At 34.3% G+C, this 27,569-nt stretch overlaps 1 protein-coding gene across 4 annotated transcripts in view; it reads left to right on the forward strand.

Annotated features, from left to right (window-relative positions):
• The window catches only part of LOC145662855 (uncharacterized), a 426,736-nt gene that overhangs the window by 216,494 nt on the left and 182,673 nt on the right, over positions 1-27,569 (forward strand). For all 4 annotated transcript variants that reach the window (XM_081728788.1, XM_081728787.1, XM_081728790.1 and 1 more), the window contains 2 exons: positions 3,806-3,988; positions 17,363-17,485. In XM_081728788.1, coding sequence (XP_081584914.1) covers positions 3,806-3,988; positions 17,363-17,485 — 306 coding nt within the window. The remainder of the gene's footprint in view (positions 1-3,805; positions 3,989-17,362; positions 17,486-27,569) is intronic.

Consider the following 27,569-nt stretch of genomic DNA (forward strand, 5'->3'; position numbering starts at 1 on the left):
GCAAGCACCAACAGAGTTGGCTAATAACAAAACAAATATGCGATCGTATTGTCTTGACTACAAGTTGGAATTTCATGACTGAAATGGTATACCTCATTACAAATATCATTTCAACTTTAAGTACTTCTATCACATCAAACTCTACAGCTAAGCAAGAATACTGGCATTGCGATAATATAGTATCACATAAGCTACTTTTAGCAACTGGCAAAAGCAGCGTACTCGTTTATGCAGACATCTGAGAAAGGTATGAAATGCTGAACGGCTAATCATTCGCCACGATTCTAAAGTCGTACTAAAATAGAAACTATTTTCAATGAAAAGTCAGTCACAATTGAACCTGCTCACCACATTCTAACCTCTCGACAACTGTCCACCAAATTCCAACAAAATGTCTGACAATTACAAATGTTAAAATGAAGGACAAATGGAAATACACCGAGAAAATACTTATAGTACTTAATATTACAATCAAGGATATATAAGACGATTTACTGCTTACACATGTAGTATGTAAAATTCGTGGTGAGTTCATGTTAGCCCTAGTGTACAGTAATTTTTCTGTCAGTAAGATTAGACAACAACATGCACTCCGAGTAGTTGGCATATAATGTTATCAGTTATTTTTTGAGTTCACGAATTCTTTGATATTGAAAATGTGTAGAAGGGTGAGGAAGACGTCCGACGTAAAGTTCTCAGTATAACTAGGATCCTGTTTACTGTGTTACTGGAGGCAAGAAATTGACTCTAAACATCGGCTAGTTACTTCACTGCACCAAATGAAGAGGTCAAAAGATCTTGTGACGCTATTCAACAAAGCTGGACATTCTTTAAGCTAAGAGCAGGTTCTCCAAATAAATACCTCTTTGGGTGTAAGCAATCCTAAAAGCACATCTTTGAAAAGTTTCATCACATACCTAGTATCTTTATTGGTAATCTCTATTCAGAAAATATACTTTCTTTGGCCTCTTCTAAAAACGCTTCCACCGGGAAAGGCACTGGAAGAAATCTTCCTTCTGTAACCACCCTCCTCCCACCAAACTCACGCAATTTCTGCTAATTAATAATATATAAAATGTATTTTTGTAATCTATGTTGCAATTTTTTATAATAATGAAGTAATTTTTATTTTCGGTGAAATGTGATTCAAAATTCTGCCATTGAATCCTCACGCAGTGTTATCAGGCAGTTTTAGAAAAGAGATCGCCTTAGCAAATCAGATATTGTCAAAGCATGATTTTAAACAGAATACTCCAATCATATGTGTATCCAATTGCTCTTTCAGTATTTTTGCGTTTATTTCTAACAATACGTATATTTGCTGTAAATATCATTACATTCTACATTTTAAATTTATATTATGTAACAATACTCTCCATATTGTAAGTCAAAACAGGCCAAATAAATTCACTTATAATAATTTTAGTAAAAAGAAAACTTTCTTTGACAATATTCAATATATGAAACTAATAAGTCAAACCAAAGTGCATTGCAGCATAATACTTATCTACCATCTGCTACTGGTTTGATACTATAAAAAAACAGTGATAAGGAGATTTACGCCAAATATCTTTACATTTTTGATCGGAACATACAGAAATCACTGTGATCCAAGCATTATGCAGCAAACTACTAGAGCTATAGAGGTTAATTACAGAATACAATGGGAAGGCAATTTCACGTCTTGGAGTCCTTCATGTCTCAATGTTCTTCCTTCCGTGTTATATGAGGCCTCATGGAAGTATGTGAAATGGATGAGGTATAGTTGGAAAGCAGGTTCTTTAGTCAGTTCTGTGGAAATTGTTCTTGCAGCTAAGGCATACATGGATGTGACAGCTAACTAACGTATTATTCGGGCTCTAAAAAATTCCTGTTCCTCACTCATGAAGATAAGAACTAGCATACTGAGCTCTGCGTTTGAACGACAGATTACAAGCCTGGATGTTTTCAAGAACATATTAATCTTCTTATGCAGGACATCTTTCGGAAGCTTCTGAAGGATTACATGAAAAGTAATTTTGAGAATGTGAACCTAGCATAGTTTGGCAGTATCAATTATGCAATATGGGGTACAATATACCTAGCTGACATCGATCAACATCCAGCAGCCATGCCATCAGACTTTCAAACGAATAATTTAGTTGACAAGAAATCTGACATATCCTTCAAACAGATCGATCTAAACAAAGCCCAGGAGTGGATAAACGGTACTGGCAAGAATTATTGTAGCATAATTGGTATCACCAAGACAGCATAATCACTTTTCAGAGGGATTTTGTCCTATGATCCGATATCTTACAAAGCAGATATACAATGCTGAACACATGTGGTAGGGTTCTAAACAAGAACTAAATAACTACAAAGTCAAGAAAAAATATGGCAGCGATGAAACATTTAAAAGGTTTCCAGGCATAGATGTGTTTGTCAAGTTTATAGAATACACAACACACAAGGGTACTACCAGAAAGAGGTGTGAAAATTTACGTTAAAGGCCTTGTTGAGGATTATAATGTGTCTCTCTCAAGCAAATGGAACAACTTTCTGTCATTGCCAGTACATAAATCAAATCTATCGATTTTTGTCTAAGGAACTGTGTGAGTAAGCAATAGATGACAAAAATTGTAGTTACTGAAGAGAGTAGGATTTGGAAATCTAGTATTTAAAATGTTTAATTCATTTACATGCATTGAAATCAACACACGAAGAAGCGGATACAAGGCCCTTGTTACATGCTCTTATCAGGAAAGTTGGGACATCGTTATGCCATCCTAAGGTATCGATGTTTTCCTGTTATTAATGTCCCCAATACGAGACTGCACATTTGAACATTTTGAGATAATTGGCACTAACATCAGAGACACAGTGTTGTATACATATGTAGGGTTGTTTCAAGAAGGTACCGACAGATTCGTCTACAACACAATTTCCATTAAATTCATTAACTGGGTGGATCATCTTCTACTTCTTAAATCACACAAATAAATCATCAGAGAAGTTTTTCAAAAGTTGTCATTTACGTGTGATGAGCTTAGGCATTGGTTATTTCACAGAATGTAGTATCCAATACACAGAAAATTTCCTTTGCAGAATATATAATGCACACAGCAAAAACTTTGTAGATTTAGCGTGGAATAATTTGTTCTCCAGGACTGCAAACCAGAGTAAATGCCAAATACAAGTGATAGTTTTCGTTTCTGTTTTATGGTAGTGCACCACCAAACTATGATATGGAACGAACATTATGCCATACTAATCTTTCTAATCCTCTGGGAAACTTATTGATACTTGGCAAAATGAAAACACCTTTAAATTCTTCAGAACAAAAATGTTGTATTCTTCAGATAATATATTTTAAAACTATTTAACGCATTAATCTTGAATTGTCTAAAGTTACTTGTCCACGTTGTTGCCAAATCACAAAGGCACGTTGAATATTTAAATTTGATGAACATTCCTCATTTACTATTCACTAACGTGCATACTCATTAAAAATAAATTAAAATAATTTGCTAATGTTCTAACATTAATGTTTGTAAAACAAATAATAACTATAAAGATAAAATGTTTACAATATAACCTAGATTATTTCTGACAGTAAATAAGTATTCCTATAAACTGTGTCCTATTAAGATGTTACGTATGGAAAATAAGGGATAATAAACATTGCATGTTCGATTCTTTCCTACAAGATCTTTTTGTAAATGTACCATATACAGTAAATATCAATATTTATTTTAAGTTTGTCATATTCTAAAATATTCCTTTATTGTCTTTTTAATTTTGTATGAATATGTTATCGTTTCAGATTTGTATGGTGTATTGTGTGGACTTTGGCATTTGTAGCAGCCATACTAACATCCCTTACTTTGTACGAAGTATTCAAGAATAAATCACTGACTTACGAAGTTGTAACGAACTATGAATCCTCAAAGTCTAGTCCTGGAAACTTCGGGTTATGCGTGTGGAGCAGCATAAATTGGACAGAGATGTAAGCAAAAATAAACATAAGATTACGATTAAGGAGTCAGAGCAAAGATATTGCAGCTTCCTGCTGTTGAAATTAGCCTCATGGAAACAATGAGAAATTAAGAAGGACTTTTGGCAAAAGATCTCACATCATGATTTGTCTTCTTATTTCATATCTCCATGAAAAATAAAGCAAATAATAATGATAAGTACACTCAGTGAACTATTACCTTTTAAATTATTCAAAACCAGATAAAACTAAGTACATTCCCCGAATTCTTAGTTGAGACATGAAAGAAATGAGTTTCAGGTTTTAGCAAACCAAGTAAAGAAATTGACGCCAACAACCACATGAAGCATATTTCCCAGTGACAGCTGTTCTTGTAAAGTTATCATTGTTCCATAAGGGCTAATTCCCTACGATATAATGTGTAAAATACTTCAAGCGAAAGTGCCACAAACACACAACTCGAAACGTAGTAAGTACAGTGCGCCGAATAAGTAGTCGACAAAATATACACTAGTTTTGCTTGGCCACTTACTTAAAAATAAATCATCAGCAATACCTCGTTATGTGTAACCATCATTAATTAGGCCACCTTCTTGCAGTATACGAACAAATCGTTGCTCTAGGCAGTTATAATTCTGACTGCTGTATCTACCAACGTAATCAAGATATATACTTTTCATATCTATCAATAGTTTACAGCTTGCATTCTTTCTCCCCATCAATACCTTAATAAGTATGTAAGTTTTCTGGTCACATAGAAGGTGTTGCCTTTTTAGTCTCGATCATGGTCAAATAAGAATGAAATTCATGTTTTAAAGAAATAATTATGAACATTATACCCTATCAATAAGCCTAACCTCTCTTGTATTTAACTACTATGAAATTCATGTTTTAAAGAAATAATTATGAACATTATACCCTATCAATAAGCCTAACCTCTCTTGTATTTAACAAGTTCCTAGTGTAGCAAGACGCACTTTAAAGCTTAGCACAAATATACAATATCAAGAGGTCTGATGGAAAGTATCCCTTTCGGATGGTCAGATGAGGGGAATTTTGTCCTTTTTGACTTTCATCATAGTTTTATTTGCTTACATCTTTCTTTTCGATTCGGATTTATGCTTCTTCATTACGATGGCGGACTTTCCAACGCTCCCAAACCATTACATCTCGGTAAACTATATTTAACATTGGTCCACATGGTCGCCAGAAGACAGCCCCAAATTGTTACTGGGGCACTATGGTTAGGAATAAATAAATATGTTTCTCATTTCTACGCTGATGCATCACTAAGATGAATTACGTTAGCTCTAGTTCTCTCTCTCATGTTTCTCCATTTAAATTCCGAAGAAAGAATTAATTATTTCTAACGTTGATAAGACTATTAGCCATGACATAGATTCGGCATCAACTTCTGCCGGTATCCCCAACACACAGCATCAACCCGAAACTTTATTAACAGATTATGATCAGAAGTATGACCCCCTTTTTCAGTAGTTGGTTATACGTCTCTCGTTCTGTGAAATGCGAAATCATTACACTTCAAGAAGGTATCGCTTCTAAAATCTACAAACTCAAACTTTGCATCCAACAAATGTGTGTAGCAAGGATAGTTTTTTAAATAACTTTCTTCCACTAGTTAAAACACTGTGGAATATTATCTGTATCTGTATTATCTGTATTATGGGAACTTGACGTGTGAAGATAATATTAAGTGAAATGTGTCAACTAGGCCCGATTCTGGGTTGGTTGACTCACTGAATGGGGTAAGTGGACACACTCATATATTAAAATATTTTGTACGTATTTCTTTCATATTCAGTGTATTTCTAAATTATACATTCTAGTAATAAGTACGAAAATGACTATTAGAACTGTTATCTTAAACAATTTGAATACAAATAATGCAAACGGGTTGTTAGATCTACTGTAGGCAACTGAAAACTTGTGTACTATGCAGGCTAACGTTCGCAATTTCTTCAAAAGAAAATCAGTCCTGTGCTTCCTACTTAACAAGCACAACCAAAAGTATTATCAAAACTGCATATTAATTCATCCTACAGGATAAAGAACTATAAATTGGAAAAGGCATATAATTGACCTTAGGTTATTCGTTTTTTTTTCACAACTAAAACAGAACACGATGCAAAATATTTTTACTTATAGCTAACAGACCTAGTAGCTATTTCACTACAAAGTAGTCTTAACTACACAAAATGTTACATACATGCGTTTCTCATTCAGACGTATCATCCATTGAGTCACAATTATTGCACAAATAGAATTTGTTTCTTCAATACCTGCCTCGTGAGCCCAGTTCTTGCAACGCGAGCATTAGATCCATGATTCGTTTGGTTTATTATTGGTAAGGTAAAGACATGTGGCTATCTGTGCTTCTTGTGGTAGGCTATTATAGACCTAATGACACAAACTAAAGAAAATGTATTGTTTGAATATGTTTACTTTTCTCCCTCCACTTCCCATTTTACTTTCCCCTATTCTTCATTGTGTATTTTTAAAAAAACAACAGTAGGTCCCCTTCGAAGTTCCTTCTCCCTTTGTTATCATTACTTGCTTAGCCAATGAAACAAAGTATAGAAAATAATGATCTCTTAGACAAGAAAATAGAGTTGCTAAATCGGAAGCGTTTGGGAAGGGGGGAGTTGAGGGTGAGGGCAGGGAAGTATTGGTTGACATGAAGTGAAGTAAAGTTCCGATGAATAAATGTAGGCCTACAGTACCAAACTGAAAGAAGGAAATATCAAACTTCTGAAAATGAAACAATATTCACCATTAAGACTTAACAAAATACATTCAAAATATCTCTCATCACCACACGGGGTTGCTTGACAAATGTGTCAATCTACCCCAAAAGTTTTGTGTCGATCAGCCCCATCGTGCAATGTCAGCTTATTTGCTTCGGCTAACAATGACTATGAGTCATTCACTGTTTATCTCAACGCCTGTTGTAGGCGAAATAGCAATCTTTGAAATCCGTCGTTCGTTGTTTTCTTTAGTAATGAATTACTACCTCAATCACATAAAACCTAGAATTATAAAAATTTACTAGTCCCTCTAAAGAAGTTTTTTTTCTTCTCAAGTCTTGAAACGCTCTCCTATACCCATGAAAGTAGAACAGCAACTGCTTCGTACATAGCCACTCCTATGACATGAATTGGGGTACCAACCGCTAAACGTGGATTTAACTTACAGTGTGTCAACCTACCTCTGTGTCAACCAGCCCCGGTCTCAACTATGCGAGAGTCTTGCACAGAGCCAGGCCAATTGGCATATATGCTAGTAAATCGTTCTCTTGCATCACAGTTAACCTACACAGTAATATCTGCAACACCTTTTCAATTTAAATATTCATCCCCCTGGACTTTCGGCTTCTTTATTACTACAATGTGTGCAAACTACTGTATCAATGGCAACCGAGAATGTATACTGTTGGGATAATTTATTTTAGGTTCTTGAAGAGCAGCAGTTGTTGTAGGAAAGTGTATCTATAATTTTGCTTTCTGCTTAATTCCCTGTGCAACTTCCCAGAAGACATTTGACACGGTAGGCTGAGTAAAGCCAATATCTTCTGCAACACAAACCTGGAAACCAGGATCTCCTATGTACACTCAGAAAAAATGTATGTGGCATACGTAAATCGCATGTTACATTTGTAAATCCTGTATTTTTTGGACTTAACGTACAGAAAACGTATAACTGAAAACGCATGTTTTATCATACTTTCTGTATAAGTGTTCCATCTGTACGTATTTTCCGTATGAAACAATATAGGTGCTCAGAATCTCACATACAAATGGACGTATAAAACATATAGCTGACGAAGGTAAAATATATATATGTATGTAATATAAGGAAAACTGTGAGATATCAGACATCCAACAGCATAATGTAACATCTAAGGACAGTGTCTATCTGGCATACGGACAACGTATGCTCCGTACTGATTTCTTTAGTAAACAAGAACTATCCCAATATTTATACACTCCGCATCAAAAAATTGCGACAGCTAACGCCCTGCCGTTAGGCCACCCAATATACACCTTCTTATCCCATAATCGTGTCAGGTAAAGAGACCCACTTTCTCTCCACCTTCCTTCTATCCCACACTAAAATTAGCTAACAACATGACCGCAATTCCTATTTCAAACTACATATGTAATAGTTTCGATAAAATGAAATAACAAAACCGAGACGAAACAAGATTCATAGGTTGATGTAGGGAGAAACTGAAACACACACAATGAAAAATTGAAACCAATGAATGTCATTTACGATTCATAAATGAGGCAGAGAGAGAGAGAAGAGGAGAGAAGATGAAAAAGAAAAGGGAGAAGAGATAAAATTGAGGAATTCAAACGTAGTGAGAAAAAACCTAAAATTATAAAGTTCCGTTTCCTGAAACCCAACAATAATATAGAAATAACGTTTGTTTCTACATATTTTTTCAGAATTATTGGAATATACAGAGGATGCTTTAAACATTCATTATGCCACTTATATAATGGATAACATACTCAATTGCAAGTAGAACTGCAGATCTCCGAGACACACCTGGGATAATGTCAAACGTGTAACGCACATTCTTTGCCTCCGCAGGGTTCGATTGCAAATTCGATAGTGTTCATTGTAGGTAGTGTTCCAAAGTACATTCTAATAAACCCAGGAGATAGCAATGGTTATATCCTCCATTTCAGACTACTAAGGCAAACTGAACAACACAGCAAAAAAAAAAAAAAAAAAGTTCTAATTTACTATTAAATTTCTATCAGAAATACCCTATATTGAAAGTTCAAACTGTATCGTAACTAAAAGTTACAAATGTTGAAAAGGAAAGCATGTAGAATGTTTCTTGTTTTTCCTAATAGATGTAGAATGTTTCAAATTTCAACTTCGAAAAAAAATGAATTATAGGAGGGGAACAAATTTTGTGTCGGAATAGTATAAATAAAATTTTGTTTTCAAATAACCAAAGAGTTACCATTTTCTAGTCTTTTCAGAAGATTTATCTGTTCCGAACATCCAGCATTGATTTCATCTCTTCCGTATATAACATAATTTGCACAGATAGAATGAGCACGCTAAGAGCTCAAACGGATCATCTTGTCACTCGGATGATGTTGGTTAGGTTATAGACCACCACTGGGTCCAAGATTCAAATCCGTAGTGACCCGGTAATTCGACTGAGACTCAGTAAGACAGAGGATAAAAAACAGGCTTTACTTATTCCCTTGCGTTTAAACAGTATTTTTGTCAGAGATGACCAGGACTGGAGATGTTATCCCCAGAGTAAGAGAAACACGACGCCGAAGTTAACACTTAATTAGATTCTTCAGACCATGTATATCGGGCTCTTGCTCCGTTTTAACTTTGGAACATGAAGTGCGTGTGTGTGTGATAGGGAGAGATGGGGAGAAGTGAAAGATGCAAAGACAGAATAGGGAAATGTCAAGACAGAGAGAGAGAGGGGGACGAATATAAATATGAAACATACTTATCATTACAGTGTATGATATAGAACGCACACACTGTTTATTTGATTTATCGCCAGTGATTCCCCATCAGAAGATAAATCTCTGCAGCCATTATTTTATGCGAAAAAATCATACTACCTGATGGGGAATCGAACCTAGATTTTTCATGTGAAAGTCTGGCACGTTACCAGTACACCACCGATTGCTTTAGGTGAATTTTTTTTAGCAAATGTTGTAGTGTTTCTTTCTGAGAACGCCAGCAAAAGTGTATACTGCAGATCAATGATTTCTATGGAATGTCGTGGTTATTCCCATGCTCTTTCCCAACCAACATTCGTAAATCATCTCAATCATGATACAGGTATTTGCTTCCACATTCTTATGTATTGCTTGTCCAGTATCATAAGTTGATTCTTGACAATCACTTTCTAAAAAGTTTAACTTTGGCGTGAACAGGATTTGAACTTACGTTCGATGGTTCTACTATTCATAAGGCCATTACGTTACCCCTTTACTATCACACCACCTGAAATTACAAACCAAATATTACTTACTTTAGCCCTGATCTTTAGAACGAACCGGCTTCTTCCTGTAACGTTATTTGCACCAAAGTGCACAACGAAATTGGTTTATTTGACGGCCTAGAGAGAAATAGATAAAGGAAAAACATACAATCGAGGAAAATAAAGAAATAAAACATATTTTGCAGTAATTTCGTCGTGCAAGTTCAAAAGTACGTGAATAATAATAATAATAAATGTTAACATTCACAGTATAGTATATTATTATTATTATTATTATTATTATTATTATTATTATTATTATTATTATTATTATTATTATTATTATTATTATTATTATTATTATTAACATCAATTGTCCGCTTCGTTGGGTTAAATCGAGAAAAAATAGTAATATGATCCTTAGTCACTGTTTAGGATTACTAAAGCCCTCTTTGATATCGGTCATTTTCGATGTGTTTTATATATCCCTTACCCATCCTATGTTGTGGAGCACGGCATCTGCAGTGTCATTGTTTATCTCAGCGAGCCGGAAAACTATGAATTCGACACTGATATTGGATATTTTGATCATTTTATATGTATCCCCCTCCTCCAAGTTGAGGAGCTGAATTGGGATATAATCAGCATCAGATGTGTCACTGTTAATATAAGCGACTCCGGAAATAATAGATTCGCCACTTATATCGGTAATTTTTGTTCATTTTTAAAAGTCGCACCCCCTCCCCATCTCTTAAGTTACATCTTCAAAGTGATATGACAGAAACCATATCAGGTTCGAACTTCATCTAGGTTCAAAATTTGATCGAGATTGGTTTGGTGGTTCAAGAGTCCAGTAAGTTTTATTTAGTTTTATATATATATATATATATATATATATATATATATATATATATATATATATATATATATATATATATATATATATATTTCTCCCATTCCTCTCCTCAAGATCTCCCGTGAAAGTGAAATGATAAAAATCATCTCAGGCCCGAACCTCAAATATGTTAAAAATTTGATCGTGATTGATCCTTTGTTTCAGGATTTATCAAGTTTTATTTATTCTTTCTAAGTCCTCCCTACCCTCAAACCCTAAGTTATATCGTCAAAGTGAAGAAATACCATCTTAGGTCCGAACTTCATGTACGTTAAAAATTTAATCGAAATCGGTAAGGTGATTCAAGAGTGACGAAGTCACAAAGACAGTCACTTTTATTTTCATTTTTTTACATATAGTATATCTCCCTCCATTCGATCCCTACGTTGCACCGGTAAACTGAAATGATAAAAGTCGTCCCAAATCCGAGTCTTATCTATGTTGAAAGTTTGGTAGAGATCGGTCTGGTGGTTCAAGAGTTATTACGTTTTATTCATTTTTATATATCTATCCTCCTCCCCCTCATACCCGTAGCGTTTATCGTTAAAATGAAATGATAAAAAAGCTTCCCAGGCCCGAACCTTACCAATGTTGAAAATTTGATCGAGATCGGTCGGGTGGTTCAAGAGATTAGGACTCACAAACATAGTTACTTTCAATATTATATTTTATTATTATTATTATTATTATTATTATTATTATTATTATTATTATTATTATTATTATTATTATTATTATTATTATTCACGTACTTTTGAACTTGCATGGCAAAATTAGTGCAAAATATGTTTTATTTCTTTATTTTTTCCTCGATTGTATGTTTTTCCTTTATCAGTGGACACTAATTTCTCTCTAGGCCGTCGAAAAAATCAATTTCGTTGTGCACTTTGCTGTAAATAACGTTACAGGAAGAAGCCGGTTCGTTCCAAAGATCAGGGCTAAAGTAAGTAATATTTGGTTTGTAATTTCAGATGGCGTAGGGGTAACGTAATGGACTTATGAATAATAGAGCCATCGAACGTAAGTTCAAATCCTGTTTACACCAAAGATAAACTTATTACAAAGTGATTGTGAAGAATCGACTTATCATACTGGACAAGCAATACATAAGAATGTGGAAGCAAACACCTGTATCATGATTGAGATGATTTACGAATGCTGGTTGGGAAAGGACATGGGAATTACCACGACATTCCATATCATTGATCTGCAGTATACACTTTTCGTGTTAGCGTTCTCAGAAAGAAACACTACAACATTCGTTTAAAAAGTTTACCTAAAGCAATCGGTGGTGTACTGGTAACGTGCCAGACTTTCACATGAAAAATCTAGGTTCGATTCCCCATCAGGTAGTATGATTTTTTCGCATAAAATAATGGCTGCAGAGATTTATCTACTGATGGAGATCTTACAAGGCATCACTGGCGATAAATCAAATAAACAGTGTGTGCGTTCTATATCATACACTGTAATGATAGGTATGTTTCATATTTATGTTCTTCTCCCTCTCTCTCTCTGTCTTGACGTTTCCGTATTCTGTCTTTGCATCTTTCACTTTTCCCCCTCTCACCCTCTCTCTCAAACGCACGCATTTCATGTTCCAAAGTTAAAACGGAGTAAGAGCCCGATATACATGGTCTGGAGAATCTAATTAAGTGTTATCTTCGGCGTCGTGTTTTTCTTACTCTGGGGATAACATCTCCAGTCCTGGTCACCTCTAACAGAAATACTGTTTAACCTTCGAATAGTCGCGCCGTGGTCAAAAGCACCGCAGGGAAATTATTTTTGATCGTGTGTCCATTCTGTTTGCCCGACAGACTCCTCCCTCACGTTCCCGAAAATCCCTGCTCAATCACTACGTTATCCGTTGTGTAGTTTAACTACTAGTGATTGTTTAGTGATTCTACGGTTCTTTCCACCGCGCGCGACTAACCGTGTAATGTTTTTTTCTCAGTGTTTAGCTCTGCACGTGACCTTTGCTTTGGAGATGTTTTAAGCTTTATAAACATAAATATTATTTTAATGGACGGAAGAGAGGTCGACAAAGTTAACAAACTGATACCAAGTGTGAAGAAGGAGAAAATTAGAAATGAACAGCTTAAAACAACGGAGGGAAATGTTAGGAATGGACTATTTGGATAATTCAGCCGAGATGATCTCGAAGCTTTGTCTGAAGAAGATCATAACAAATATATATAAGTGATTGAACACGAAAGGTGAAGTGAGGAGTCTGCAAGCGAGTCTGAAGATCTTAAACCCAGAAATGACCAGCGATTCCCCGAATGTACTCAGATCAGGAGAGGACGAAATAAGCGATGACGAAGTGTAGAACAGTGTAAATTTGAAGATAACCTAAAATAATTCAATGTAGTGCTGTATAGGTGAAGTTTCAAAATAACAGAATCGTAAAATAATTCAATGTAAATTTGATTTGATTTCAATTTAGCGCCCCTTTCAGCATCAAGGCTACGTAAGACGTGGACCTACTGCTTAACGTGGGATCCGAACCACATGAGCTCCCACCGAGAATCGAACCCGGAAGTCCCACGCCAATGACGTGTATGCTAACCGCTTAGCTACGAGTGAGCTCTAATTGAATGTAAAATTTGTTGTGAAGCTTTGTTTTAGTGTTATGTTTATATACTATTTATTTTACTAATTTACTATTGCATTTCTTATTTTAGACGAACCAAAGAATTGACAAGAACAAAGATCGTCGTCAGATTTAGAATTTTCAATAAATCCGATGCGTAGCTATCTATCTAAAGAAATATGTAACGAAAAAACATTTTATTCCAAATAAGGAATAAAAATCAGTACATGTCTAATTGTAGGTTCCTCTAATAGTTATTACTGTAAAACTTATTATAATAATAACAGTTATTCCCTCTTAATCAGAGAATATACAAAATTACATTTCTAATACAAGAAAAATGTTTAAAACGATATTTGCAACACATTATGTTCGTGCGGTCCTTTCGACCGCGCGCGACTACTCGCGTTACTTTTTCAGTGCGACTTCTCGAGGGTTAAACGCAAGGGAATAAGTAAAATCTCTTTTTTATCCACTGGGTTACCGAGTCTCAGTCGAATTACCGGGTCATTACGGATTAGAATCCTCGACCCAGTGGTGGTCTATAACCTAACCAACATCTTCCGAGTGACAAGATGATCTGTTTGAGCTCTTAGCGTGTTCATTCTATCTGTGCAAATTACGTTATATCCGGAAGAGATGAAATCAATGCTGGATATTCGGAACAGATAAATCTTCTGAATAGACTAGAAAATGGTAACTCTTTGGTTATTTAAAAACAAAATTTTATTTATACTAATTCGACAAAAAATTTGTTCCTATCCTATAATTCAATGTGTTTTTTCACGTTAGAATTTGAAACATGCTATGTCTATGAGGAATATATACTTTTCCTTTCCAACATTTGTAACTTTTCGTTACGATACAGTTTGAACTTTCAATATAGAGCATTTCTGATACAAACTTAGCAGTAAAATAGAACTTTTCAATTTTCTCTTTCATTCTTTCTCTCTTCTTTGTGTTTTGTTTCGTTTCTTTCTTTCTTTCTTTTTCTTTTTCTTTTCTGTTCTATTTTTGCTGTGTTGTTCAGTTTGCATTAGTAGTCTGAAATGGAGGATATGACCATTGCTATCTCCTGGGTATATTGGAATGTGTTTTGGATAAGTACGTCGAGTGAACACTACAGAATTTGCAATCGAACCATGCGGAAACAAAGCATGTGCGTTAAACTTTTGACATTATCCCAGGTGTGTCTCGGAGATCTACAGTTATACTTGCAATTGAAAAAAATGAAATGAAATCTTTGATTTTTACGTCCCACGTATATGCCGGTTAGGCTAAAGGAGATGGTGATGATGAGTAATGAATGAAATGGTGGAATGAAGAAAGTGGGAGGAAACGGGAGTATCCCGAGGAAACTCACTACTTGCAATTGAGTATGCTATCCATTATGAAAGTGACATAATGAATGTTTAAAGCATTCTCTATATATTCGAATAGTTCTGAAAAAATATGTAAAAACAAACGTTATTTCAATATTATTGTTGGATTTCTGGAAACGTAACTTTATAATGTTAGGTTCTCTTCTCATTATGTTTGAATTCCACAGATTTATCTGTTCTCCCTTTTCTTTTTCTTATTCTCTCCTCTTCTCTCTCTCTCTCTCTCTCTCTCTCTCTCTCTCTCCCTCTCTCTGCCTCATTTATGAATCTCTGTGTAATAGACATCCATTGGTTTCAATTTTTCATTGTGTGTGTTTCAGTTTCTCCCTACATCAACCTATGAATCTTGTTTCGTCTCGGTTTTGTTATTTCATTTTATCGAAACTAATCATATGTAGTGTGAAATAAGAATTGCTCTCATGCTGTTAGCTAATTTTAGTATAGGAGAGAAGAAAGGAGGAGAGAGTGGGGGTCTCTTTTCCTGACCCGATTATGGAATAAGAAGGTGTATATTTGGTGGCCTAACTACAGGGAGTTAACTGTCGCAATTTTTTGATACGGAGTGTACAATATACCGGTGTATGAAGAACGGATTTTTCTCAGTGTACCTTAAAGAAGTTTTAATCTTTTCATAATTCGTTAGAGAACCACCTCGTTTTTCAGTTCATTCGGGAAGAAAGTGTTGTGTAAGGCATTTAACATTTTCCTTCTAAAATCTGTTACTACTACTTTATAGTTAATATACTACTCTATAGTTATACTACTACTTTATACCTACTTTATAGTTAAGAACATCAGAGTCCCTTTGCAATTTATACCCTTTACGTTTTCTTTCTGGAATCACCATAAACTCGGCCATTTCGTTTTAACAACTTTGGCTGAGTAAGCTGAGTAAGGTACTGAGGAACTTCAAAAAAATATCTTAAGCACTTGCTCCAAAACATGAGCATTCGCTCGGCTTTATTTATACCAAATCTAGATCAGTTGCACACCAGCCAAGGACAGTGAGCGTTTGCTCACGAGTAGCTTGTGTAAAATTATTTTTATTGATACGAAACTGAGCATTTGCTCCGAATTTGTGAGTTTTAAGAACTTGCTCACTTTTATTTATATGGCCCATTCGTGTCTCCTAGACTCCACCAGTATAATACTATCAGTACGTATTACCAGCATAGTTAATAGCTAATTTTACCCTCTCCTTCATTCTTACCTAATTGTAAACAGCTCTATTTATTGTGTAGTGCGTAACTTGTTACGCTATTTCCAACATGAGAAGTGTAGCTTGTCATTATATTATATTTGAATCAAATATATTGTATTATATTTGAATCATGAAAACTTTGTCTTTAACCCTTCGATAATTATCTCATTCAGCGAGGTAAATCCCTAAATGCCTATTGTAATTTCTTAGAATGGATATTTAAATATTCAAATGGATATTTGAATATTTTTAAAGGTACTTTCGTATGGTTTGTGGCTTAAAGCCTAATTGCACTGCGCGTATGAAAATTAAAACAGGATAGAAAGAACAGAAAATAGTTCACTGTTTTGTGTCGGTCATAAAAATTTTAAATCTTATTCATTGATCACATTTATCAAGTTTTAGACAACAATTTATTATAATTTGTTAATAACTCATCAAATTATATAAAACAAATAATGTTAATTTGTTAAAGTGCATTAAATATTAAGGAATAGGTTATTTATCTGGAACCATTATAAAGCACATCATATTACCTATTCGGATATCTGCAGCACTCATACACATATCTAATTGTCTTTTGTTATATTAGTTTATTATCTTCTGCTAATAGAGTAAGCATAAATTAATAAGTTTTGAATATCAAAAAGATTACTACTAGGGCCCGGAAGTTGAGGAAAACTCCTATTTTTTTATGAATGCCCGAAGACGAGGCTTACCATATGTTCATTTTGGGTCATTGTAAGGCAGAAAATGCTGGATTTTATTTGTCCGTTTTCGCCTTTTCCGGTGCTTTTTGTTTGTTTGTTTGTTTATTGGTCTTCATAGGTCTTAACGTCTTTTTTTTTTCAGTTCATCTATTGACAATAAATTAACTGGTCATCAACTCGAATCACCACCACTTCTTAAATATCTTTTCTTTAGTAAAGAAAATTCAAAAGATAAGAGATTCTTCAACGACTGGATTGTTAAGACCAGATCTGCAACAATCACGAGTCATAAGGAGGCGTAACAATGTTCTCCAGCAAGGGGGGGAGGGGGAGGAAGTTTTCCAATTTAGGTTGTACTTCAGTTTGTGGAAGGACAGACAGTTAACCTACCAGAGGCTTGTATTTATTGAGCAATATATGCATTAAATATGTAATTCTAATTAAATTGGGTATTATTTTTACGTCTCTTTTTCCGCTTTTTAAGTCCTTTTTTTAAAGATATATTTAGGTCTTTTTGTAGATCCTTTTTAGACAATTTTTAGATTTTTAACTTCCGAGTCCTAATTATTATTTTTATTTTGTATGCACAATTGAATTTCTACTATTACAGACCATGCCAGAAGTTACTAACTAACTGTTCAATAGATGGAGTTCATGTAGAATGTTGCGAATACTTTTTGAATGTGACGTCTGGCAGCTTCACTTGTGTTGGTGTGAATATTGCTGGTAGGAGGTAAGGTAAAGCATTATTGCATTATAGAACTAACAATATACAAATACGATAGAATACTATATGTAAATAGATTGTGGACTGATTTAAAAAAGCAAATTAATTATATTCTTTGCATACAATTATTGACTCTAATGTACTTCTTAATTTTTTTGAAACTTTCAGAAATAGTTTCTGAAGTCTTCTTTCTCCCATAATACTGTATTTAACAATCGGCCAAAAATATTCATATAAAACATTTGTTCACATTATGTGTGCACCGAAAAGAGTGGATTGTAACGAAGGGAGTAAATTTAATAAACAGCCTTACACCTTAATTTAAGGTGATAAATATCCACTATTTGCGACTTTATTAACTGCTACTTGGCGAAGATAACACACATTTCTAGGCTGATATCTTATTCTTGCATATCTCTGAGTTTGATGAGTGTTATGCATAACTCAAAATCCTGTTTAAGTCCGATACTATTGCTTGCTTTTTATACAATTTAGGTCGTTTGTGCCGAAGTTTTGGTTCTTAATTTATCCATTTATTTATTATTTACTATTTTTTGCTAAGTAGATTATAATGATTTATAAAATATAAAGCACAGGGTGATTCTTTTAAAGCGCGCGGATTTCATTTGGTTGTAGAATTTCTAATTGAAGTTCTATTTTCTTGTGGTTTGTGGCAAATGATCAAGGAAGGATGGGAGATTTATGAGTCTATGTTTACTGGTTTAAATTCGTCCGGGGTAATATCGACCAAGCCTCAAGAAAAACAGCAAATTATTCGCCAGTGTACCTTACAATTGGAAAGAGGTTTTGGATTTTTGAAGCGAAATTGCAGAATACAAATTATGTGTTAGTGAGAATACCAATTAAGTGTTAGTGGTAACACCCATAAATTACGTGTTGAATAGCTATTGCCGGTTTCTTGAGACAAACAACGAAGTGATTTCTTGGGTGACCTAAGGATTCGATAACTGGCATCTTCCACAACACTGGGGGGTCCGGTGCTTCCGTCTCACTCAGAAGCGATCCTGTTTCTTCCAATTTATTCACAAGCGACTGTATTATGTTCCTGTCTAGGGCAGAACATGAGGCAATTTCTTTCTAAATGCCTTTTGCGTAGCAACAACATTATTCTCACATTATTCTCACTGTGTCCTCATCATACTCACATAGTAGCACAGAACTGTACAGCACAATTCCCAATACGACAACCCAATTTCTTTTTCTTATTGCCCTTGGTAAAGTTGCCATCTAACGAAGAAAATTCATATCATCAAACGGTACCACACCTCATTCCAATTGTAAGGTACACTGGCGAATATTTGCTGCCTTTCCTGATTCGTGAGCGATATTACCCTGGACGAAATTAAACCACTGAACATAGTTCCATAAATCTCCCGTTCTTCCTTGATCATTTAACACAAACTGCATGAAGATCGGACTTTAGTTAGAAATTCCAGACCAAAATGAAATCCGTGAATTTTTTAAAAAATCACCCTATATAACTGAATTTTGTATAAATTCTGTCAACTTCGCATACATTCAAAAACTTTGTGTTCAAAGTACAATTCATCCATAAGGCATTTTTCCCAAAGTGCAATTCTTCCATAAGATAGTTTGTTAAAAGTACAATTCGTCCATATGATATTTTCGCCCAGGTACGATTTGTCAATAAGATATTTTGCCCAAAAGACAATGTGTGACAAAGGTGACAAAAGTGTGATAAATGGTATGTAAACAATGAAAGAATTTAACTTGATATTTTAAGCTAAATCTTATACCGATGTCTGAACATGGGCATTGTGGTGAATCCCATGCTAAATAAAAACTCCATTTGAAAAATTCCATTTTTTAAAGAATGATTAGCATAATATTGCATTCCTTCTTTCAAAACATTAAAATGGCATTCTTAATTCATAGTAGCGTATTATTATATGGCTTTTCTTTAGTTTGAGAGCAGAACTAAAGTTGACTGAATGATGATGATTTAATGGGAATATAAGCTGCGAGGTTCTTTGTCGCAGTCATATTACGCTGAATATTAAAATAAATTGAATAATTAAAATGAATGAAGATATGTTTAAATACATTACTTATGAATTAAGAGATAAAACTGAAGTGGCCTCTAAATTACAATAAATCTCGGGAATGAAATGAAAGAAATAATAAGAAAGTATGAAGTATGTATATAAAAGCAAACAACTCAAATAACTCGCAGTAATAATAGAAAGACTTCATAGAAAAAAAAACACAAACTGAATATTCGAATCTCACGAATGAAGCTAAGAATGCAGTATTCTCCAAAAACTATCTAAGATGTAGACAATTTTATACGTTCTCTCTCAGTTAAGGACATTCTACCACAATTTGCCGAAATTGAATGAGATGATTTCACAATATGGAAGGATGACGCCACGTACTTCAATGGTGAGACACACATGTTGTAATATTTCCACAATACAAACAGAAGGTGCATAAATACGCCTTGATAGACCTTAACTATAAGGTCAAAATAACCCAAGAGTTAGTGTGGCAAATGTACTATTTAGAACGTAGGCGTTACTGCGTCAGCGTCTCTAACCAGTTTTTAATGACAGTGACGATACGTGATCAACATCTGATAAATGAACCGCTACTGTGTGAATTCTAACTCGGGCGTTACAATGTAGCAACAATCCAAAGCATTTGTCATGTAAAAGGAGAACATGCAGTAAATCATAGCCAGTGGCGTATTTAGGGGGGGGGGGCTTCCGGGCTTAAGCCCCCCCCAAAATCTTACTTACTATAGTAAAGTATATGAAATATCTTGCAGAATTTTCACATTTTCAGGCAAAGCCCTCCCCGAAAGTTAGCAAAGCCCCCCCCCCCGAAACAAAATCGTAAATACGCCACTGATCATAGCTTAGGAACGGGTTAGTTTCAGAAGTTTCGTGCAAACTGTAGAACCATCAAGGATCAGCCAATTTCCGGTTGCCCTAGAGTAATATATTGTGAGGTCATAAGGCACACCATTGAAGAAAATCTATTCACCAGTATACACAAGTCAAGGAAATTGCACATGTGCAGTCCAGCATACACTAACTCTAAAAGTCATTAAGTACAATCGCATATTACCACATAACTTATCATAGATCTGCTACAGAGCAAAAGGATACGTACCAACTACTGCTCCAAAATCCACATGGCGTGTGTTTCCTGAAAAGAATTGTATCAAAAATATATTTTCTTTAATTTGAATATGTAAAATCAGTGGTTGCGCAAAGATCTGTGGTCAAATAGAGCTGTTTCGAAAATAAAAAGAAAACCTGCTCTCTGATGGTAGAAGTACGAGGGGTAATTCGTTTCGAATTCGCTCCAATCGGTCTTACCACCAATACCGACGTTATTCCGAATTGTTTGAACCGGATATACGTTGCACTACGGCAAAAATATCTTGAATTTGTGAACCCAAACAGCAACCTGCTCCAATAGTATAACTCAAAACACACTGAATTCAATATTTGCAACGAAAAATTTTGGAACTTGATTGCTTCTAAGTGATCCCCAAACAACATAAAATCCTGATATTACCACTCATATTTATACCTGTTTCGGTCCAACGCAGACTTTCTGAATTAATGGTGCTAAAGAAACCAGCAGAAAGTGCAAGACAGCAGTGACTGACTTCCTTACCTTTCACGATACGACGTGATATCGACATAGAATGAAACAACTGGTCCTAAGGTGGCTGCAAAGAGTCCAACACGAGGTGCTCTACTGTCAATGTTAACCTGCTTTCATTGTACTGTAACATTTTTACCTTGAACCGATTCAGTGTCTCCAGAATGAGTTCCATCTCCTCTGTTACAACTCTATTGTGTGATATAACATTCGCCTTTGTTATTGATATTCATCCTAATTCTTGAATATGCAAAGACTGTTCTTACTCTCTACGCACAGAGTGAAATCATTATAATGTTGGAAAAATAATTTTAAAAAATAATAATAATTAGAGGCTGCTTTTAATAGCTTTCTCACATTCTTCTCCATTTTTGCGTTTAACTCAAACAGAGATAAAAAGATAAAGAAAATGTTCAGAAGGTTGACACTTCTCTAACTAAAATAAAATTAAATTATAAATTACGTAAATCACTCAAACATTTTTAACGCAGAAAGGTGAACAACTATCACCCAAATCAGAAAGAACCTAGTAAATTCTTACTTTACATCCAGGCAGATTCAATTCATAAATCAAACGCTCATCATGTTTCCTCTTAACGAAAACCTCATTATTTTCAAAAAGAAAAAAAAATCTTCTTTCTTCATATAGAACCTCTAGACGATGGTTGGTGCTCTATTGGCCCTCCTCCGCTTTGCGAAGTGGCTCCCTAAGAAACATTTAATTCTAATTTCCAAAAATATAGGAAATTAGTACCTAGTCTAAGTGTTGTAGTAGTTTATCATTGTTTAGAATCATCTAAAGCTTTACTTAAGAGTTCTTAAAGTTCCACCAGGAAGCGTTTTTTTCCGAGCTATAGTGTGAACCAATTTAAACATCTAAAGGTGTCTTCCTCATTTGTGCAGCACTTGGCTTAAACCTATCAATGAGAAGTCCAGTCATAGACCACTCATCAATAAAAATATTCTAGCTAAATCAGTCTTATTTGGGTTTCTGAAGTTGGGTTAGGTTAGGAGGAGACACAGAAAGAGACGTGGGAAAGATCTTCACTAAAATTTGAAAAGGAAAGGTAAGGTAGTACTCTAGTATTTTAGAGTGGAACCAAATAAACAAAATCTATCGGTCATTCCTTAAATGTTCTGACGTCAACTCGATTCGAGCCAGGAGACCTCTAATTAAAAATCAGAAACCTTAGGCAGTGGTATCGCAAAGGAAGATCATAATCTCTATTCCAATAAGTTCCTAATCAAATATTTTTAATAAACGCGCAATCTCATGCTAATCTAAATAAATGTGATTTTTTCTTTATTAAAATAGAAAGATATAAATAAAACATGGGAAAACAAAAGATTCTCTTTCAACTAACACCATGGACTCTCTTGTCCAGTCCCTGCTTTATTCACGAATTTTCCTATATTCTAGTATAATTCCCGAACTGACAGCCATTTCCTTGACTGTAATAAATTCAGAGGACAATTCCCATCTGTCACTCAGAACCACTCCTGAGAAAAGATCTCAGTCTTTCTCAAGAAAACTAAAGAAAGTTATTTTCTCGATGTGAAAATCACGCTTTATGTGAAATGATAAAAACAGTTACCGACTGCTTCCTTGGCAAATTCTCTTCTCTATCCCCAAATAGTAGTGTATAGCATCGGCTATAGAAATGCTATATGGTTCCCCATCTCCTCTAGGCTCTAACCTATCGACCGGAAAAGCGGACCAATATATCCAATTAACCCAAAATAGCATCAAGAGGAAAATCTATATTTTTTTAGTACTGAAATCTTTAAAAGATTATGAATAGAGATTATTACACAAACATAGAAGGTAAATAGAAAAATATACAATAATAATAATAATAATAAAATTTAATAATAATAATAATAATAATAATAATAATAATAATAATAATAATAATAAAGTTATTTTACTTTTTAAGTGCTATGAATAGATCATAGGCAGAAATACATTAAATAATTTTAAAAAGACCAGAATATCTAAAATATAAAATGAATATTAGAACAGATTGTCTCTCGTCAGAGGGTTAAAATATTCAAATTATAAGGTTCTAACTGATAGGGATCTACACAGACAAAAATAAAATATTGGCACTTTCGTAATATGATTATGCAAATTAAAGTTTCATTCAAATACCATTTAAAAGAATGAGTCAATCTTGCTTAAAAATGCATATCCGGCATGCAAAAATCTTGGCTAATTATTGTTATATTTCAGCATAAAATATTCGTTCTTTCAATAAAACATTATAACATAAACATATACTTAAGATACATAATAACAATAAAATTAAAATTAGCAACTAGATCTCCTTATCATAAAGTTAAAACAATTTCATTTTTGTAGGAACTAATCTGTTATTTCACTTAACATATTTTCATTTAAAAGTTATGTGAGACATTGTTACTTTTTTCAATATTTCTCGTAAATTGGCACTCTTATAACTATATTTTCTCAGCAATATTTGCTATTATATTTGTTATGATTTTCAATAAAAAATTTATCAATACATTTGCTCCTTTCCGATAGTGATTAAAGTCTCCAATAACTTAACCAATATTAATAGTCATCCACGAATGGTAATTCGTTTTCATTTTGCAACATAGTAGCATTATAGAACATTTATGTACAGATTCGATTTTGTTAACAAGTGTGTTAGTGTGTTCCAGACCACTGAACCAAATTCAGTTTGCGATGTCGCCGTGACTCAGTGGTAGAATGTTTACCTCTAATGCGTGGGATCCCTGGTTCGATACCCGCTCTAGCCAAATGAAGTTTGTGGTGCACAAACACCATAGGCGTGTGTTCTTTCAGGATTCTCTCGTTTCCTTTCACTTTTTCCTTTCATTTATACCTCTTCATCAGCGTCTCCTTTATCCTAGCCGGCATATCCGTGTGACATAAAACTCAAAAATTTCATTTCATTTTTTTCAAGTTTGGATCTAACAAGTGTCTTATATAGGTACACGTAAGAATAACCATTTATGAAATCAGATCATTGATTAAATATAAAATATACTGTTTTTCTCGTTGAGTGCACCATATCACTTATCTAGATTACCAAACGAGTGAAAAGTACCCTTACACGGATTGCAGGGATATTTATACCAAACATACCTCTTATACACAGAAAAATTTGCCTATAAAATCAAGTTCAAACTCCTTCGAATTTCGAAGTTATAGTTTAAAATTCGAAAATCAAAAGTTGTTCAAAATGTGTAATCTGGTTTTATAGGTCAATGCTAATTATTAATAATAATAACAATAAATGGAAAATAGTACAAATTAGTAATATAATTGTAATAACTAATGCTAACTCTATGGCCTACGGAACCAGGAGAATCAATGCCACGTTCACAAAAACTCTCCATTGACTTGTACCTTAGCCAATTGGATCCAGTTTCTACTTTGTATTCTTATTACTGCAAGATCCATCTTGTTATTGTCTTGCCATCTGCAGTTAGGTCTTCCTAATAGTCGTTTTCCGATTGGACTTCCAGTTAAAACTTTGGAAGCGTTCCTTCCTACTTTCTTCCATTCTGGCTACATGACCTGCGCACCTTAATCTCTTAGTTTTTCTGCGCCCAAACAATGTTTGGTAAACGGTATAAATTATGTGGTACCTCGTTTTGAAGTTTCCGCCATTCCCCATTCCTATTCTTCTTGGATCTGAGTATTCGTCTCAGATTTTATGCTCAAATACTTCCTGTGTACGTTATTCCCTCAGAGTAAGCGTCCATGTTTCGCAACCATGCACAACAACAGGCATGATTATCGTTTTATATATTTTAAGCTTCAAATGTATCGACAGAATTCACGAAGACAAGAGATTTTGAACTGAATAATAATACGAATTCGCTCCTTTCATTCGACATTTAACCGCTCAACGGTTTTACCCGAATTATTACGTTCAAGGGTAATATGTAAATCTGGATTATCCCGAGTTATTACGTTGAAACTATATTTTTCCGTTCGAATCTGTATTTAAGCGAAATGTTTCGTTGTGAGAAGAAAAGGTGCAGACAGCAAATCTTAACAAGCAAATTAACCGTCTTTTGTCTTGGTTTATTGACTTTTAAAACAGATCGTGTTAGCACGCATTTATGATAGATTTAAAATATGAAATAAAAAAATGACCTTTTCGGGATGTTTCTCTAAAATAAATTCGACCGTTAAGCGGTTAATTCTCTCCATTAATATGATTTAGGTCTGTTAATATTGATCCTAGATATATTAAAGTATTCACTTTATCGAAAGTATTATTTGATGTTTTAACGCATCCGTAATTTTGTAGTATTGCGATCCAGACGACTAATTTTGTAGTATTGCGATTACCTGTATTTACTTTATTTTGCATTTACTTCTAAACCAATGTCCCTGTAAGCGTTTAATAATACCTCTGCATTTCTTTCTATTGTTCTCATATCATCTCCTATTAAATTTTCATCATCAGCATACGCCATAACCTAGTGAATACTATTCAGCTCTAGGTCCTGGTTGCTATCTTTAATTTTCCTTATAGCGTATTCCAGAACAAAGGGGAATTAGAGTTTCGATAACGCATCTTATTTCAGGCTAGTCTCTGCGTGAAAGTTAATGGAGAAGAATTTTCCTATTCGGACATTGTTTTGGAATTCATTTGAACATGTCATAATTAATCTAACTAGCTTTCTTCGGTATTCCAAGTTCTGTCAGAATGTTGTATAATATTTCTCTTCTAACTGAGTGGTAAGTTTTTCTAGAATCAGTAATTAATTAATTTACCGGGGTATTGTATTCCGATTCCTCTTCGAGTATTTGTCAAATGGCAAATATCTGGTCGATGGTCGTTCGATTTCGCCTAAATCCGCAATAAAAATCTCCAATAATTTCATCTGCGTATTGGATCAATCTTGATAAATGTATGATTTAGAAGATTTTATGGGATATTCACAGAAAATAAATGCGTTGAAAATTATTACAATCAGCTTTGTCGCCTTCCTTGTGAATTGGAACAATGATCGATTCTCTCCTATCTTGTGGCATTTCCACCCCGTTCCAGGCAAGGAGAATGAGAATGTATATTTTGTTCCACATATTTCCCCTCTAGCTAAAATTAACTCAACCACAAATTCGTCTACACCTGGAGATTTGTGTTTCTTTAATTTATTTATAGTGATTTCTACCTCTATTCGATTAGGCTATGGAATATATGAGTCTGCTGTTTGCATTTCCCTTTCCCCACAATTATTAGTTTTTGACTGTGTGTTAAGGAAATCGTCTAAGAAATCTTTCCATCTCTTTAATATGCTATCTGCATCAGTGAGAACTTTTCCGTCGACTTTCTTTAATATATTAACGCGAGGTTAATAGCCTTTCGTAATTCGTAGATGACCTTATATATGTCCCGAATGTTTTTGTTTTTACTATTATCAGTGATCTGTGTCACAATCAGCCCCTCTAAACAACCGAAAATCAGTTATGCTAGACTCTCTTCTTCTGTCTATTAAAACGTGATCAATTTGTCTTTCTGATTTTCTGCCTGGTGGGGCCTAAGTATATTTACGAACGTCGCGATGTGGGAATGTTCTACTCTTCACGATAACGATGTTGGATGTTGCAAAGTTCATGAGTCTAACACCGTTGTCGTTGCTTTTCTTATGAAGACTTTAATTCCCTATAATCGGTATAAAATATCCCTCGTCCTGTCTTCACATTCAAATCCCCTAATAAAATTTTCATATGGTATCACGGGAGTTGGTCAAATACACGTTCTACTTCTTCGTGAAATCTACGTAGAAACTACATAGACGTTTAGTGGTCTAAAAATTTACATTAATTAAAGCTTTATTAAAAGCACTTTGTTTTAATTTTTTTACACTGTGTATTAAAATATTTTTCAGGCTTTTTAGAGTAAGTAATTAAAGAACGTTATAAAATTCGGATACATGTTCTGTTGTGCGTGCGTTGTATCACTGTTCGTATGCGTTCCTACGTATTACAAATCACTTTGAACTTGCAAAGGTGTACACTAAAATTATGTTTTGAGACAATTTAATTGATTTCGTATTATTCGGTGTGAGCGACAACTCTTCAGTATTGAATGTCCTTCTAAAAGCGTTGAATAGAATGACTATTCTAAGTTTTTAACAGTGTAGAGTATAGCATATCATACCAAACAAACTTTTCAGGCGATCTTGTGATGTGTGCATTAAATGTGGTTTGATACATAACTTCAAACCGAAGTATATCGAATGTCTAAGATGGTTGGCCCTAGTTATACAAACATCTCAAAATATTAAATAAGGTTCAAGATTTCAGTACTTGTAGGATGATACCTTCAAACTTTGCACAGACCAATTCTACCTTAATCGAGGATATTTTGTTTGATATCGTATTGTTCACATCAGATCATGTAGTTCCTCATTCTGCTCATCT

The sequence above is a fragment of the Thermobia domestica genome, chromosome 10 (genome assembly GCF_964235325.1).
Source record: "Thermobia domestica chromosome 10, izTheDome1.hap1.1, whole genome shotgun sequence".
NCBI lineage: Eukaryota > Metazoa > Arthropoda > Insecta > Zygentoma > Lepismatidae > Thermobia > Thermobia domestica.